The sequence below is a fragment of the Austrofundulus limnaeus genome, unplaced genomic scaffold (genome assembly GCF_001266775.1).
Source record: "Austrofundulus limnaeus strain Quisiro unplaced genomic scaffold, Austrofundulus_limnaeus-1.0 Scaffold391, whole genome shotgun sequence".
Taxonomy (NCBI): Eukaryota; Metazoa; Chordata; class Actinopteri; order Cyprinodontiformes; family Rivulidae; genus Austrofundulus; species Austrofundulus limnaeus.
Window position 1 is genome coordinate 427740 of NW_013952793.1, and position 14484 is coordinate 442223.

Genomic DNA, 14484 nt, shown 5'->3' on the forward strand with positions numbered 1-14484 from the left:
ATATTTATACATTTATTTCCAATAATGATAGGTTTGGTCCTCTGTTCGTACGAACCCTTTGTACGAACAAAAGTAAGAGAAATTTAGGATAAGAATACGAACATGTTCTTGCATGAGGCCCAATGTTTTTTGAGTATTTAGAGTAAATTTACCAAGCTTACAAACATTTGACCACATTTAAAGGTCCAATAATATGACTCTGATGATGCACAGATAAGTTTAACCTTAAATTCAGATAAATTTCACAAGGAGTCAATGTAGATTACATTTGCAGAGAAGATTGTGATCTACATATTGTGAATACACTCAAAAAATCAAAACATTTGCGTTGGATTTACTTAAATAAATTACGTCAACAGTTTCAACTCAACTGAACTGAGTAAATCTAACAATTACTTCAAATTTACTTATAAAGTAGATGAAAATTTTCTTTAGATTTACTCAGTTGAGTAGAACCAGTTAAAATATTTTAAAGTAAATTCAACACAAGTATTTTGATTTGTTTTTAGTGCAAGTAGAGGTATAATCTGGAGAAGATGAATAAAAATCAGTAGAAGCAGAACAGGATCCCTGTGTGTTCAGTGTTGACAACCTAGCCACTTTGTCGCTGGATTTACCAAGTTTTCAGGCCCCTCTATCTATTTTTTGTTGTTTTTGGATTTGTTTTTAAGATTTTTACTATGTTTTTGGGGACCTTTGGAGCGTTAGGTGGCAGCACCTGCGAGCAATGAGTGGTGCAGTGAGCCCCTCCCCATTTCCAAAGCATTAACAAGCGGTCTGACTCACTGAAAAGTCGTGCAGCACCCCGGCTGCAGTCAGCTGGGAGGAGACCACTTCAAATGATCACACATGTGCAAAGCTGCCGCTACTCCCGCCCTGGCTTACAAAACACAATGTCATTTTTACTATGATGTTTTTTGTTTTAATGACACTCTCTCACTAAAATAAATCTCTGGACCCGGCTGCATTTGACTCACAGCTTCAGTCGCTTCTTCACCTCATCCACCCTGTGTGCCACAGTGACAGTGTTGGTTAAATATGACATTCTCACAAAATGTATTTATGTAATGTGGATCTAAACACTGAAGTCAGGGAATTATTTCATTATGTTTATTTGCAGTTCTAAACATCTTTAGAGTGTTTTTGTTCACTTTTTTCTTTAACATTGATATAAATCTCTCCTACAAATTAGGCAGTTACATCATCTAGAAACTTCCAGTGGCTTTTAGGATAGCAAAAAGTGACTTTTCTTACTGAGGAGTTGGCAACAGTGTGTGTGTGAGAGAGGAAGATAAAGTGGAGCTATGACACCACACAGAGTAGATGTACTGTATAGACCACTCCATAGTATTTTGTGCACATGCACTTAGGGAAGCCTAGGTCTTCTGTGTCACAGGTCAACTGGGTAAATGCTGAGGTTTCTATGAAATTTCACCATTAGAATTCTGCTAATTCAACAAGCTCACAAAGCATAAAAAGCTTAGATATGTATAAAAAAAATCTACCTCAGCTCAGTCAGCCTGCTTCGCGCATGAGCATCTGTGATCATTTCTGACCATAGACTTGAATATGGATCACTAGACTGAGCCCCGCCCATCCCGTCCACTGGTAGTGTCTGTGACAGCATGGAGGAGCAGAAACAGACCAAACAGGACAACGGCTCACAGCCACCATAGAAACTAATAGATAAACAGCAGCTGAACCAGATCTGTTTCACAGATTATCTGTCATGTTTTTACAATAAATTAATAATTATGTTAATTTAATTCAACAATCATGTAAAACAGCAGATTTATACCAGAAAAATATATATATTTTAAGTAACAATGATCTAAACCAGACCTGAAGTCAGCCTGTAACTTAGACTTTAGCTAGTTGAAAAATGATGACTTCAGCTAGTAATAAAGTTTTTTTTATTATTTCTTCTTACTGTCATAAAAAATAATAAATATTTATATTTACCAGTCAACAGTTAGAAAATGTTCTCTGGTTATAGGATGAAACTTGTCTCTAGCTAACCATCTTCTCAACAAGTCAGGTTCCTCTAACAGAAACCTAAAAATACTCACATTTATAATATTATTTTACACTCTGTAGATCTAAATATTAATCAGAGGACAAATCAGCTGTAATATTTAATAGTTTGTTAAATTGTAGCATGATTCAACAGTGCTAAACTCTGTATATATGCTCCACAAGCTAACATCTGCTAACCAGTTCAATAAATAACAGTGATTACATGGACTTTATAAGATTATTTTAATTTTAAACTGTTACATTATGTTCTGCTCAGATCACATTGAGCTAAATAAGATCAAATCTGCTGACTTGTGTTGTAAAATGAGACGTTTTCCTGTTTATCTTCTGTTAATAAATCCATAACACAAACAGCTTTTCTGGCATGATTTAAAACAATAAATAGATTATATAAACTGTAAAATATTAATAATAACTGGGTTAATATTATTATTAATAGTTTTTATGATTTCTACATCGTCAGTCCTTTTTTCTGCTCAGTTGTCAACATGTACAGTAATGGGAAATCCAGACTCTTGACCGTTTAGCGTTAGCCATTAGCTTCTTCAGCCGATCACACGGTCACCTGGTTTTTGCGTACTCCAGCTGTTCTATAGAACCTCCTTGTTTCTGACAAATAGTCTATTAAAGGTAGATCAGTTTAAACAGCAGGAGTCAACCATCCAAAACAACAAGCAGAACAGAAGAGAATCGAAGAAGTGTGTGAAATGTGCGTGTGACAGAAGGAAAGCTGCTGAATGATTATCACCAAGGGCCACATGAGTGTTATAGCGGCCCTCAAAGGGCCAGTTGTTATTAGCTTTGATGTTTTGTGCTTAATTTCGACTAAACACAGAATGTCAAAAAAGCTGACATGCATAATGGGAGATGTAGTTTATAGTCAATGCTGGCTTTAACCTCTTGAGCTAGTAGTTTTAACAATGTTTAGTGGATGTAGAAATGTTTTTTTATGAGCCTTTAGATTCTGAGGTTTCTTTTGATACTAAACATGTCCATGTTTAACTGACAGATCTTAAGTGAAAAGAAGATAAAGGAATTAAAAATGGTAAATGAAGGTTTCATCTTTAAAGCACTCACGGGCCACATTTGGCCCATGGGCCTGGAGTTTGACACACATGCTTTAGAGAGTGGCAGTAACAAAAACAGAGCTGAAGATGTTCAAATGTTTACTGAGTATAAATCACAGTAGTTTTACAGCTGCTGTCATCTTGTATGATAGTCTCCATTTGTGACCCATCACATCAAACCGAGGATTAAGTCAAATTTGGCCAAACAACTTTACCACATTTTCAGATTCCTGCTTTTTAAAATACATTTTTGATCATCCTGATATCATGAGCCATTCCAGAGATGTGGCTTGATTTGTCTTCCTCATCAAACAACTTATCTTTATTTGGACTGAATCCAATTCTTTAGATTATTCTAATGAGGATGTTAAAGTCGCCACTGAAATTTTTTTAAATCCATTTGACATTTTTATTTTTTGGAAGAGTGTAAAGCTAAAGGTAAGAATTAGAGAAAGTCAACTGAAAACCTTGATTTTCAAAGAGAAAGAGCCGCCAGTCGCATCTGGAAACGTCTGGAAATGTTTAAAGGCAGAAAGCGCAGTTTTTTTTTCCCACCAGTGGAAACTGTTGAGGGGTTTCCAGTTTTAGCAAAAAATGAATTGTTGCAAACGTTTTAACCAATGAAGTATAGCTGCCTAATTATCCACAAACCACTTTGTGACTTAATCCTCAGTTCGTTGTGATGAGACACATTTACTTTCATCCACTTGGAGTTTCAGATGCTCATCAGATGGCACATCATTTCGATGATTAGTGAAGTAACTCACCGGTGTTTGTGATGGTGACTGTAGTGTGCAGGGCTGTGACTGACATCTCTGTCAGACAGCCCATTTCTCCTCCACCTCCCCCTCCTGCCGCCGCTGTGCACTCCCCACATCGCACACCCACCACCAGCTTCCGGTCAACAAAGTCCTGAGCGCACAAATGGCAGGAGCGTAAAGAACAGGCTCAGTATGTTTGCATGTGAATCAACCGCAGTTTGTGTTTTACCTCCACCGCGATAAAGGCGCATTCTCCTCCGTGCAGTAAATACTGCTTTTTGTCAAAAGTGGTGACCTGCAGGGCTCCTATCAGAGAGCACTGACCTGCACACTTCTCACCAGTGCACTGCCACTCACCTGCCCTGCACACACTGGGAAGAGATGGAAAGTGAAAAAGAAAAAAAGAGGTAGAGATGTAGCCGGATGGGCAGTAAAACCCGTATTTAACCTCACCAGGTGTTGCATCTCTGCTGTATGGTGTCCCCAGGCTGGAAGGTGCGTCTGCGGTGGAAACAGGGACAGTCATCCTTCTTTAAGCAGAGGCCCTGGTGAAGGTACAGCCCCGGAGGACACTCACAGCCCCCGACACACTCCTCTCTGCACAGGCCAATGGCTGCAGCGGGCGCTGGGGGCTGCGGAGAGGAGCAGCTGGGGGGACACGAGGACACGCAGTCTGAAAAGATCTGGCCTCTGGGGCAAACACGGCCTGGAAAAATGACAAATAAAATTTTGAGAAAGCAGAATTGAAAATGTCGCTGCTGCTATTTGGGAAAGCACAATCATCCTGCACCTCATGTGTTAAAAGACGTTGTTGCTTTCATTTTAGAATGAAGTATAATGGGAAACTAACAGACTGCACATCACAGAGTAAAGTGTTGATTTCTTTACCACACAGTGAGGCTGTTCTCCATGTCAGGATGATGTGCTGTTGGGCACACTCTCGGGCATAGCTAGCCAGAGTATCACACACCGCACCCTCCCTCTCTTTGGGCAGCAGGCTACAGTACAGGTAAAGACAGGTGTCTATGTAAGCTTCTGGCTTCACCTAAAAAGGACAAACACACAGCCTTTTTATAACCTTGTGTAGTTTGCACATCTAAATACTGCTCTGTGTGAACCATGGGGCTTTAAAATCCTCTCTGGACCATAAGACCTCTGTAACAATGCTCTTTGAACATGAGACCAAATTGAAAATGTCTAACTATAATGCACACCATGTTTATTAATAATCGTATCAACTTTTAAGCCCGGGGGTGGAAGTCCGGTGATTTAGGCTTGTTTTGGGCCAACCTGGGCACCATGTTGATTCAACTGAGTCACACAGGAAACCAGTTACCACAGCTATAAGTTATTAAATCATGACATTCTACTCAGTTTTTCACAAAGCTTTTCCACTTTGTTTTTGCTTCAAGCATACACTCTAAAAATGAAATGTTGGATTTACTTAACCATGTTATGTGACCTGGTTCCACTTAACTGAGTTGAGTAAATTCAAAGCAACATACTCATGTTCTTTGGTTAAAAAACTGGTACATTGCTTTGAATTTACTCAACTCAGTTAAGTGGAACCAGGTCACATAACATGGTTAAGTAAATCCAACATTTCATTCTTTTACAGTGTAAAGAAATAGCGGAATATGTGTGTTTTTGTAAGACGAAGTAAAAAAAACAGTCAACTTCCAAGATTTAGAAACACTGGAATTTTGTGTTTTACCCTATAAAGCTGTGCGTTTGTGAGTTACAGCTAACCTGGATAAACTGAAACAATTTTGTATTGAAGAAAAGGAGGCTGATGATGTCAGGAAAAAACAGAAACTCCTTTTTCAGATTCAGATTCAATTTTTCAGATTTTACCTCCAATTTTTGTAAAACAAAATATGAATACTGTAATAAGTGACTTTAATCAAATTCATAATTAATTATATATACTGTATTATATGTTTGATGCGGTCAGGATTGTTCTGTCCATCATATGAAAAATTACAATATTATATCCAGTAAAAAAAGTATTTTTGATTTTGTTTTGACGTTACATTATTAATCTTGTTAGCCTGGTAGTTTTCCTTGTTTCAAAAGATGGTAACTTTCATTATTTCAATAAGGCTTACCAAGTGCTATTGTCTTGTTCCATTGGCATATTATTTCACTTAATCTGAGTCTGAATCTTCTCAAATTTATCAAATTAAGCGAAATAATCTGCCAATGGGATAAGACAACTGCATTATTTGGAATAAGGAAAATGTCAAAGCTAACAAAATTAGTAATCTAATACATTCTACTCTTGCTTAGTTTGTGTATCAGTCTCAAACAAGATCAAAAATGCTTTATCCCTGGATATTAGATTGTAAGACTTGGGTAGATGGACAATTTTTGCAGTGTTTTTATACATATTCTTATTTTCTCATTGTTACCACTATTAGTTTTATTATTACAGCATACAGTATACTGACATGTGAAGTATCATCATTCACAAAAGGTGTATTTTGGTAAAGATGTTACTAAAATTCATGCAGGTTGTGTCAGCAGCTTCTGACCCGAACATGGCAGCGTTGGAAGGGATCTCCCAGCAGCTGACCACACACTGATTCTGCTTTCCTGCGTAGCGTGGGGTCTCCCGCGACATCACAGCTGTGGCCAAGCTCAGCCGCATCACTGCAACCCTGACGGAGAAACAAAGAAACAACTGCTGAATGTCCTTCTTATACAGAAAGTACAAGAAAATACTGGAGAAGGGAAACCGAATGGAGCATTCACATCAAACACAACAGCAGAACTCATTCATCTTCTAAACCAGATGGTTTGTTGCACTTTATGTTGATAGTTGAAGACAACAGCTGTGTCATAATTTTTACACAAATAATTTTATTACTCTAGAATGAACTCAAAGAAAGCAGAAAGTGGTGATAAAACCTATGACAATAAAGAAAGAGTATAATGCATTCAGTGCAGTTACAAACCTCACTGTGCTGGTCCGGAACTTTCCACGAGTTGCCGAAACTGGCAGCATATGGAGACACAGTTCCTGTCATCATGGTGAAATCATCTGTGGTAACCGAACACAAAAAGGTTACAGTAATTACAAATTACAGGGACTCAAAGTTATACCAACAGCAACTGGAAAACAAAAAGCTCATAAACGACGACAAAGTTATTTAGCACATTTCTGTGTGTTCTCGCCTTTGACGTTGTTGTTATAGACCCCACACAGACCCCTGGTTGCTCCGAGGTGCTCAGCAGTGACTGTCACATACACCGTGTTGACGAGGTCAAATTTTACCCTCACTCCCAGGCCGCTCTCCACAAACACAAAGTCCCCAAGCCAGTAGACACTTACTCCTGCAAGAAATGGAAGAGTTCAGATGAGTATGATTGAATTAGAGGTGTGTGAGAAGTGGTTTTATTGTAGTTATTGCATATGTTAAAAAATGAGATTTTGTGGAACCAATACTGACTCAGGAAAGCTTTGTAGTTTACCACAAATGTTGATGCATTTTGTAATTATTTTGACAAGGACCAAAATCTGAAGAAGTTCAGTGTATTTTTTTTAAAAGATCAATAAAAACAAAGACAAAAAAATTAATAGGAATGCTTTTTTTCCAAAAAAAAAAAAAAAAGAAGAAGGACCACAAGTATGCCTCAGTACTGTAGTAGTGCAGATAACATACTGTAGCTATTGTTGGGTCACTGCTATGTAAATTTTGTAACTCGGGTAAATGTGAAATTTTTACATTCATGGTATGTTCTTTAACATGACGGTTCTAGATCTTTCAGCAGGTTTAAGCATGACCAACCATAGCGTTGCTGAAGATTATTGTTACTTTATGTTAGAGTATCAGACATGTAAAGTGACTATGTTCTGAAGCAGTTTTCTTAGATCCCTATATTTTAACATGCAACAGAAATGCAATGCAGATTTAGAAATATAAAAGGGGATATACAGTATTCCTCTATCCATTATCTGCTACTTGTTCAGGGAGGACCAGACCAGAGATCAACCAATACAGGTTTTTTAAGGTCTGCATCGATCCCAGTTAATTTGACATCAATCTAACCAATCCACGATATGCACTGATTATTTTAGTTCAGTTGAATCTTGAACTTGTTTTAGAATTTAAAAAAAATTGCTTACCTAATATTGGCAATAAAAAGACACACAGTTTTACTAAGAGCTAGAAGTGGTTAATATCCATACCATTTTGAAACAGTGGCTCTCCATTTGGAACAGGCAAATTGTTCATTGTTAAGTTTTGATGATAAATTGAAACCAAATCGAGGCCCATCATCATCCTCAGTGCCTGAAAATAGAGAACCACAGACATAATACCATTCAAACTCACAAGTTTTTGAATTGAACATTGGCAGATCACATTGGAACTGTTCAGTCTGCCTCTGGAATCCTGGTAAGTTTCCTGTTATAATCACCATTGTTCTTGTAAAATAATTATTCAACAATATAGCAAAGCATAAAAAAGATCACCTTGCTACAGTTTCCTCTCTGGTTGTAGACTGTACTGATGTAAACAGCCCAGGTGCCATCAGTAGACGAGGCCAGGAGGTACGTGCAGCTGCCCTGGAAGTGGAAGTGCTTCCTGTCAAACGTGCGATAGTGGGCTCCACCCCAGGACATGCAGGTGGCTGAGCCCTGAGGGACCCTGGAGGTACTCAGTAAACCACTTCGCACCAAAGGAGAGGACTGGGAGTCTGGACGGGGGTCAGAGAAATAGTGCATGTCTCTCATAACCTGTTGTCATATCCGACTATCTGATTCTTCCGTGTACTTTTACTAAACAAGATACCAAGCCACAGGTTTATGTTGAGACAGGCTGTCTTAATAAGCAGCATGCACTTGTTGTAACACCTGGTAGGAGAGTGTAGGTGCAAGTCAAACAGGTCTGATCAGAGGCGTTCTTCCAGCTCAGTCCCCACAGGGTGCTGCAACACTGCTCCATGGGCATCAGAGAGAAGTTATGAACTCCAGGGAATTCTGCACAGCTCCACGTGGAGTAGCACTGACCACGCACCCCGACACCTGAGGGGCAAAATACAGAGACATAGAGAAAAAATATATATATTACAAGACAATGTAACAGCAACAGGAAAATCCTTCTCCATGTGAGATTCCAATGGCTTTTTCAGACCATTCTTTTATAATCCAAATGTTGCCCAAACAGACTTTAAAAGCTTGTTTAGTCAGTGAAATTAATATGAATTTAGCCCCAAAAAAGACTGGGGACCTTCTCATGTTCTACCACTTGTCTATTGCAGAGGCAACATGTCCAGGAGAGAAACCCAGATATCCCACTCCCCAGAAACACTTTCCAGCTCCTTCTGGGGGACCCCAATGGGTTTCCAGGCCAGAGAGGAAACGCAATCACTCGAGCAAATTCTGGGTCTGCCCTTGGGCCTCTTCCCAGTGTGACGGGTCCAAATAAACCTCCAAAGGCAGGTGTCCTGATCAGATGTCTGAACCACATCGGAATCCTTTCATTGCACAGCAGCAGCTCCTCTAATCCAAGCCCACACAATACTTTAAAATCTGCACCCCAAACAGTTACATATGTTGAGAGGAAGAATGAGACAGGAGAACACCTGAAACACTCAATACTGCTTTAAAACATAATGAAAAAGGATATGAACAATACAAATAAAAAAGGCTATACTTCACAACCGTCATTAATATCCAAGGCTTGAATAGCAGACAATTTATACATTATTAAAATGAAGTTGACACGAAAAAATAATGAAATAAATAAAGGTATTATTACATAATACAGCCAAGTATGTACCAGGTATAGTGCATACCAGCCAGATATATATATCAGATATGTATCGTTTGCCTTATAAGTACCAGAATAATTATGTGGTAAGTATTATGTGCTGCTATACATACAGTATCTCCAATATATAATACAATTATGGTAATTACATCTAAGAATAAGTCTAAGTCGTACTGTATTTGTTTTTTAACATTGCCCAAACTTTAGTAATTATTACCATTGTAGAAAAATATTTAAAATGTAATGATTTATTTTTTATGTTTTTGTTTATGTTTATGTTTATGTTGTTTTTTCACTTTTTTATAAATGTAAATAAAATCATTTTGTTAGTTGTCCTAACAAGTTGTCTACAGAAGGGACCTTTTAGTTTCTGGTTCCTACCTTGAGAGCAGCGAAGTCCACCCCAACCGTCACAGCAGGTCCTCACTGTCCTGTTCACTCTTTGGCTCTCCATGTCCGGGGGTCTGAGGTGAACAGGAACAGTCATCAAGGCAATAAAACTACATGACTAAAATACTCTGTGCTGCATTTTTTTTAAATCCAAATATTGAAATTTGCAAAATTGCTAAATTATTTCATATTATATAGTCATTCCCTCTTCAAAACCATACCCAGAGTGTTGCTTTGACTCAATCATGCATGCTTGAGAAATCCTTGACTCTCCTGTGGGTAGCTGTGTGGAGCTGCCTAAACACTTGCCTGAACAAAGCACCGCCTATTTACACAAAGCTCCTCCCTGGAGCTCAGTCGCCCCACAGAGCACCCCTCCCCTGCACAGCTCCACCAGACTAGCAAATCGTGTCTTAGTGGATGTTCATGATTTCATTGCAAAACAAAACTTCATATTGATTTATATCAGGGGCGTGGCTATGGGTGTGACTAGATGGGCCCACCCACTTTGTACCTGGGCCCACCCAAATCAAATGGCTTTCTCAAATCAGATTAAAAATAATAATAAAATTTTATGTATAATTTAGTTCTACTTTTGAGGGTGTCACTCAAAGCCATCATTAAATAAAATAAAAAAGAACTAAAATTAAATGAAATTCAAATTAACAACGTATATGCATGGTGGTGATTGGTCACTAATGTCTTTGCAAGACTTGCTGTCATTGGCTATTTTGAATCACATGACTTCGACGCTCCAAACCAGAGCTCTAAACAAGCTAGGGCTAATTGCATGTTTTACAAATGTGACCAGTTTTTAAACAGTTAAATATCATCGAAATGTTAAAGAAAATAGTTGAAATAAAGTAAATGCTGTTGTGCTGCCTCGTCCTCTGGATGTGGGACACAGAACCTGAGACTGGGAATCTGTCCAGCCTGCAGCCCTCAGCCACAAGTAACGCTGTTACACCTGTTTACTGACTGATCAGTCAGGCACTTAGTTATCTTTGAGCAAAATGTCTTGTGAAGTCTCGTTGCATTTTGTCTCCGCCTCACCTGGCTTATTTATTACGTATTCCAGAGGTCAGGAGTGCTAATTGCAATCTGGACGGCCTTAAGATTTTTCTGTCACCGTGCAAAAAAGAAGGTTAAATATGGAAAATGTTCCATTGATGTGACCTCTTTTCCCACTCTTTACTTTGTTGCATTTTAGGTTGTTTTTTTTTTTACCTTATTTCTATTACAGTCTGCAAAAATCAAATAGTATTATTGCGCTGTTTTTATTTAATTATTGTTTTAACACAGTGACGGCAGCTCATTGTGACTGACAGCTGCCCTCTCCTCTCCTCTCCTCTCCTCTCCTCCTCAGGCAGAGACACAACTAAAGAGACATTAATGTTACAAGCTGCAGCCACTGCATAACATTTGTCATATTTTAATTTTCTTATTTTTGGCTTTTTGTAAGGTGATCAAGTCAAAAGCATGATAGAGTGTGTGTGTGTGTGTGTGTGTGTGTGTGTGTGTGTGTGTGTGTGTGTGTGTGTGTGTGTGTGTGTGTGTGTGTGTGTGTGTGCGCGCTGCGTTGAGTGCAGTGGGGTTTGTGGGGCAGAAGCGCTGTTTTTCAACACCATGTGATACGCACCACACTCATGTGGCCTTTGTTGGTCAGGACCTGGTTGTTAGGTGCCTGGTGTCWCGTTGGTGATTTGTGTGCCGCGCGCATTGCACCCATGTGGCCTGCTATTTGTGTGGGTCAGGTGTGGTGATGGTTTTGTGCGTACCATCTGATAAATTGATCTGGCCCACCCATTTTTCTCAGGCCCGGCCTAAAATCCATTTCTAGCTACGCCACTGATTTATATTTATTGTTTCTTCAGAAAAAGCACCCTGAAATTGATGTACATGTAGGAGAGGATGACTGGGACATACACTACCAAGTTGAAGCATCTTGTAAGAGCTCCTGTACTCGCTCTGGTTCTTCAGAATACGTATTTTCCGGGTCTGATGTAGAATCATTTGAGTAAAGGCCCTGTCACACTATGACGTTTTGGACAACTTATGCATTTTTTTCCAACACACTGGCACACGCTGAGGAAGAGAAAAAAAGCATCAATTAACACCTTCATTTGGACGTGATCATACCGTGCTCCTAGCAGTGGCGGCTGGTCAATAGGGGGCCCACGTTCGCCACCTCCCGTACTTTTGGTACACAAAAATAAAATAAAAATAACAAAAGAAAATGTTATAAATGTTTCGACAAAATATCGTATATATGTTTTCTAATAAGCAAAATAAATAATTTATAATTATTGATGTGTAAACTTCCATTTTACTCATGAGCATTTTCGTGTTGAGTCACTTTCGGGTCACGCTGTGTTCACCACCTCACGTGACTCGTGAAGATTTTGGTCATGTGCAGTAAGTCCTCAATGTAAGGTATTGTTGGACCTGCAAAAACACACTGGTAGTGGGTCCACCTGTGTCGACGACTCGAAGAGGCGGCAGTCAGCAGGGCAATACGAGGTGGATTTTGGAGAACAACAAACGAGAAATGAAGTACAAAACAACACCGTAAGTCCCCTGTATCTAATCCTTTCCTAAGCAGAACATGAGGAGAAACTTAAACTGAAGTAGCTTGGACTGGATGAGCCGGAAATAATAAAAATTGAGCAGGAACGTGTGACACAGTTCTCTGAAGCAGCTATGAAGACCATGGAGGCTCACCCAATGCTGAACAGGACCAAGAAGTCTGATCTAGTTCAGGAGCTGCAGTGGTGCTGTGGCTCTGTACCTGCCTTTCATGGAGAACAATCTGCAGGACACCTTCAGAGACTGTGACTCTGCTGAAGAGTGTCATCTCCTCTGACCACAGCTGAATCTGAGACGAGCTGAACACTGAAGACAATCCAGACTTTCCTCAGGTACAACATCACACCTCACTGCACTGACCATGCTCTACAGAGAAGAATCTTGTTAAAACATCCCTGACTTTAACCAGAGTCATGAAGAAATTTGCTTCTCAGTAACAGAAGAGCAAAATTTATGTACAAAAAATAAAACACTACATGACATTGTAGGGGAGACCGGGGCTTGTTGTCACACTTTTTACACTTTTATATACAGTATTTCTTGGAGGCAAAACATCATGTAAAAAAATGTGTACCAAATGAAAGACCAAAGTCTTGGGTATATATTTTGTATTCATGTCATTTTCACAGCTTGCATCAGTGCAGAGTTATGAGCAATCAAATAGAGAGAGTGAACATGTGACATGTTGCCCCACCAGAGGGTAAGTTGTCTCACTATATGGGGTAAGATGTCACACTGGGTTTTGCAACTACCAAGGACAAAATTATTGTTGTTCTGTTTTTTACTCAAAAGTGAACTTGAGAGTTGAAGTCAGGCACAGAAAAGTGAGAAAAGCAGTTTTTCTCTTTTTTTCTCTGCTGGTTAACTTCTTTTCTTGGACCAGCTTTTGAATAAGGCCTAATGTCCTCTGGATTAAGGTGATGGCTGGCTTGCTAGGGACTGGAATAGCTTGGTTGGTTCTTTGGCCTGGAGTAGCTGGATCAGTCCTGGGTACTCCTGTTTGATTAATTAGCTAGGGTCACCTGCCTGCAGAGACGATTGCTCTAAGACTGCAAGGGAAGCTCAGCTTCCCCTAAAATGTAAAAAAATAAAAGATCAAATATATAATGTTGTGAGGACCTGTCACTGACTAAATATGTGCTACAACGTGCTCAATTTAAGTTCAGAATCAGCTTTTTATAACTGTTTTTTTTATCACCGGCTTTCCAAACCCTCATTCCCGCAGCTTCACGGTGCTTTAAACAGTCGGACGCTGAGCTTCCACAGAGCTCATTAGTGATGCAAAGACTGCAGCGAAACGAGACGAGTCATTGGATAAATGCTGGCTTTGTCCCGCCCATCAGACGCTCAGCGTCTCTGCGGGTTTGTGGGACAGGGGGCTGGCCTCGGCTGGCCCAGACGCTCAGCTTCTGCATGATGATTGGATCATCTGTTTTTTGATTGACAGCGAAATGAATGAATCAGCGATCTTTTGGTGTAAACATTCAGTGGGAGCAGTTTTTAGTTTCATTTCTGTTCTGAGTTGAAGCGGAGACTTTATTAATCCCTTTAGCAGCATTTGTCAGCTGTCCTGGTATGACAAGGTGAGCTGGCTGCTGTAAAAGACTATAGAATAATCTGGAAAATGATTATAAAAGCATTGGATCAATTAATTCCTTTAAAAAAACGATCAAAACAAAATTGCTAAAGAAATATGAAATTGTTTATTTTGTATGAGTCACTGTTTGAGGAGTTGAATTTTTTGTTTTGTTTCATTATTTGGTTTATTATTGTTTGAAATTAATATTTTTGTAAATAGGAGCAGATATCAAAATCTTTTTCTTCTTCTGCTACCTTTCATTTCATTTTATTTGTATTATTTTATTT

The 14484-nt window shown here is 39.1% G+C and overlaps 1 protein-coding gene across 3 annotated transcripts in view; it reads right to left on the bottom strand.

Annotated features, from left to right (window-relative positions):
- Window positions 1–14484, bottom strand: part of sspo (SCO-spondin) — a gene marked incomplete in the record, with an annotated part of 130682 nt that overhangs the window by 112845 nt on the left and 3353 nt on the right. For all 3 annotated transcript variants that reach the window (XM_014023811.1, XM_014023810.1, XM_014023809.1), the window contains 11 exon segments: window positions 3872–4016; window positions 4095–4236; window positions 4319–4571; window positions 4754–4910; window positions 6400–6525; window positions 6823–6908; window positions 7043–7201; window positions 8058–8160; window positions 8343–8566; window positions 8724–8894; window positions 10024–10106. In XM_014023811.1, coding sequence (XP_013879265.1) covers window positions 3872–4016; window positions 4095–4236; window positions 4319–4571; window positions 4754–4910; window positions 6400–6525; window positions 6823–6908; window positions 7043–7201; window positions 8058–8160; window positions 8343–8566; window positions 8724–8894; window positions 10024–10106 — 1649 coding nt within the window.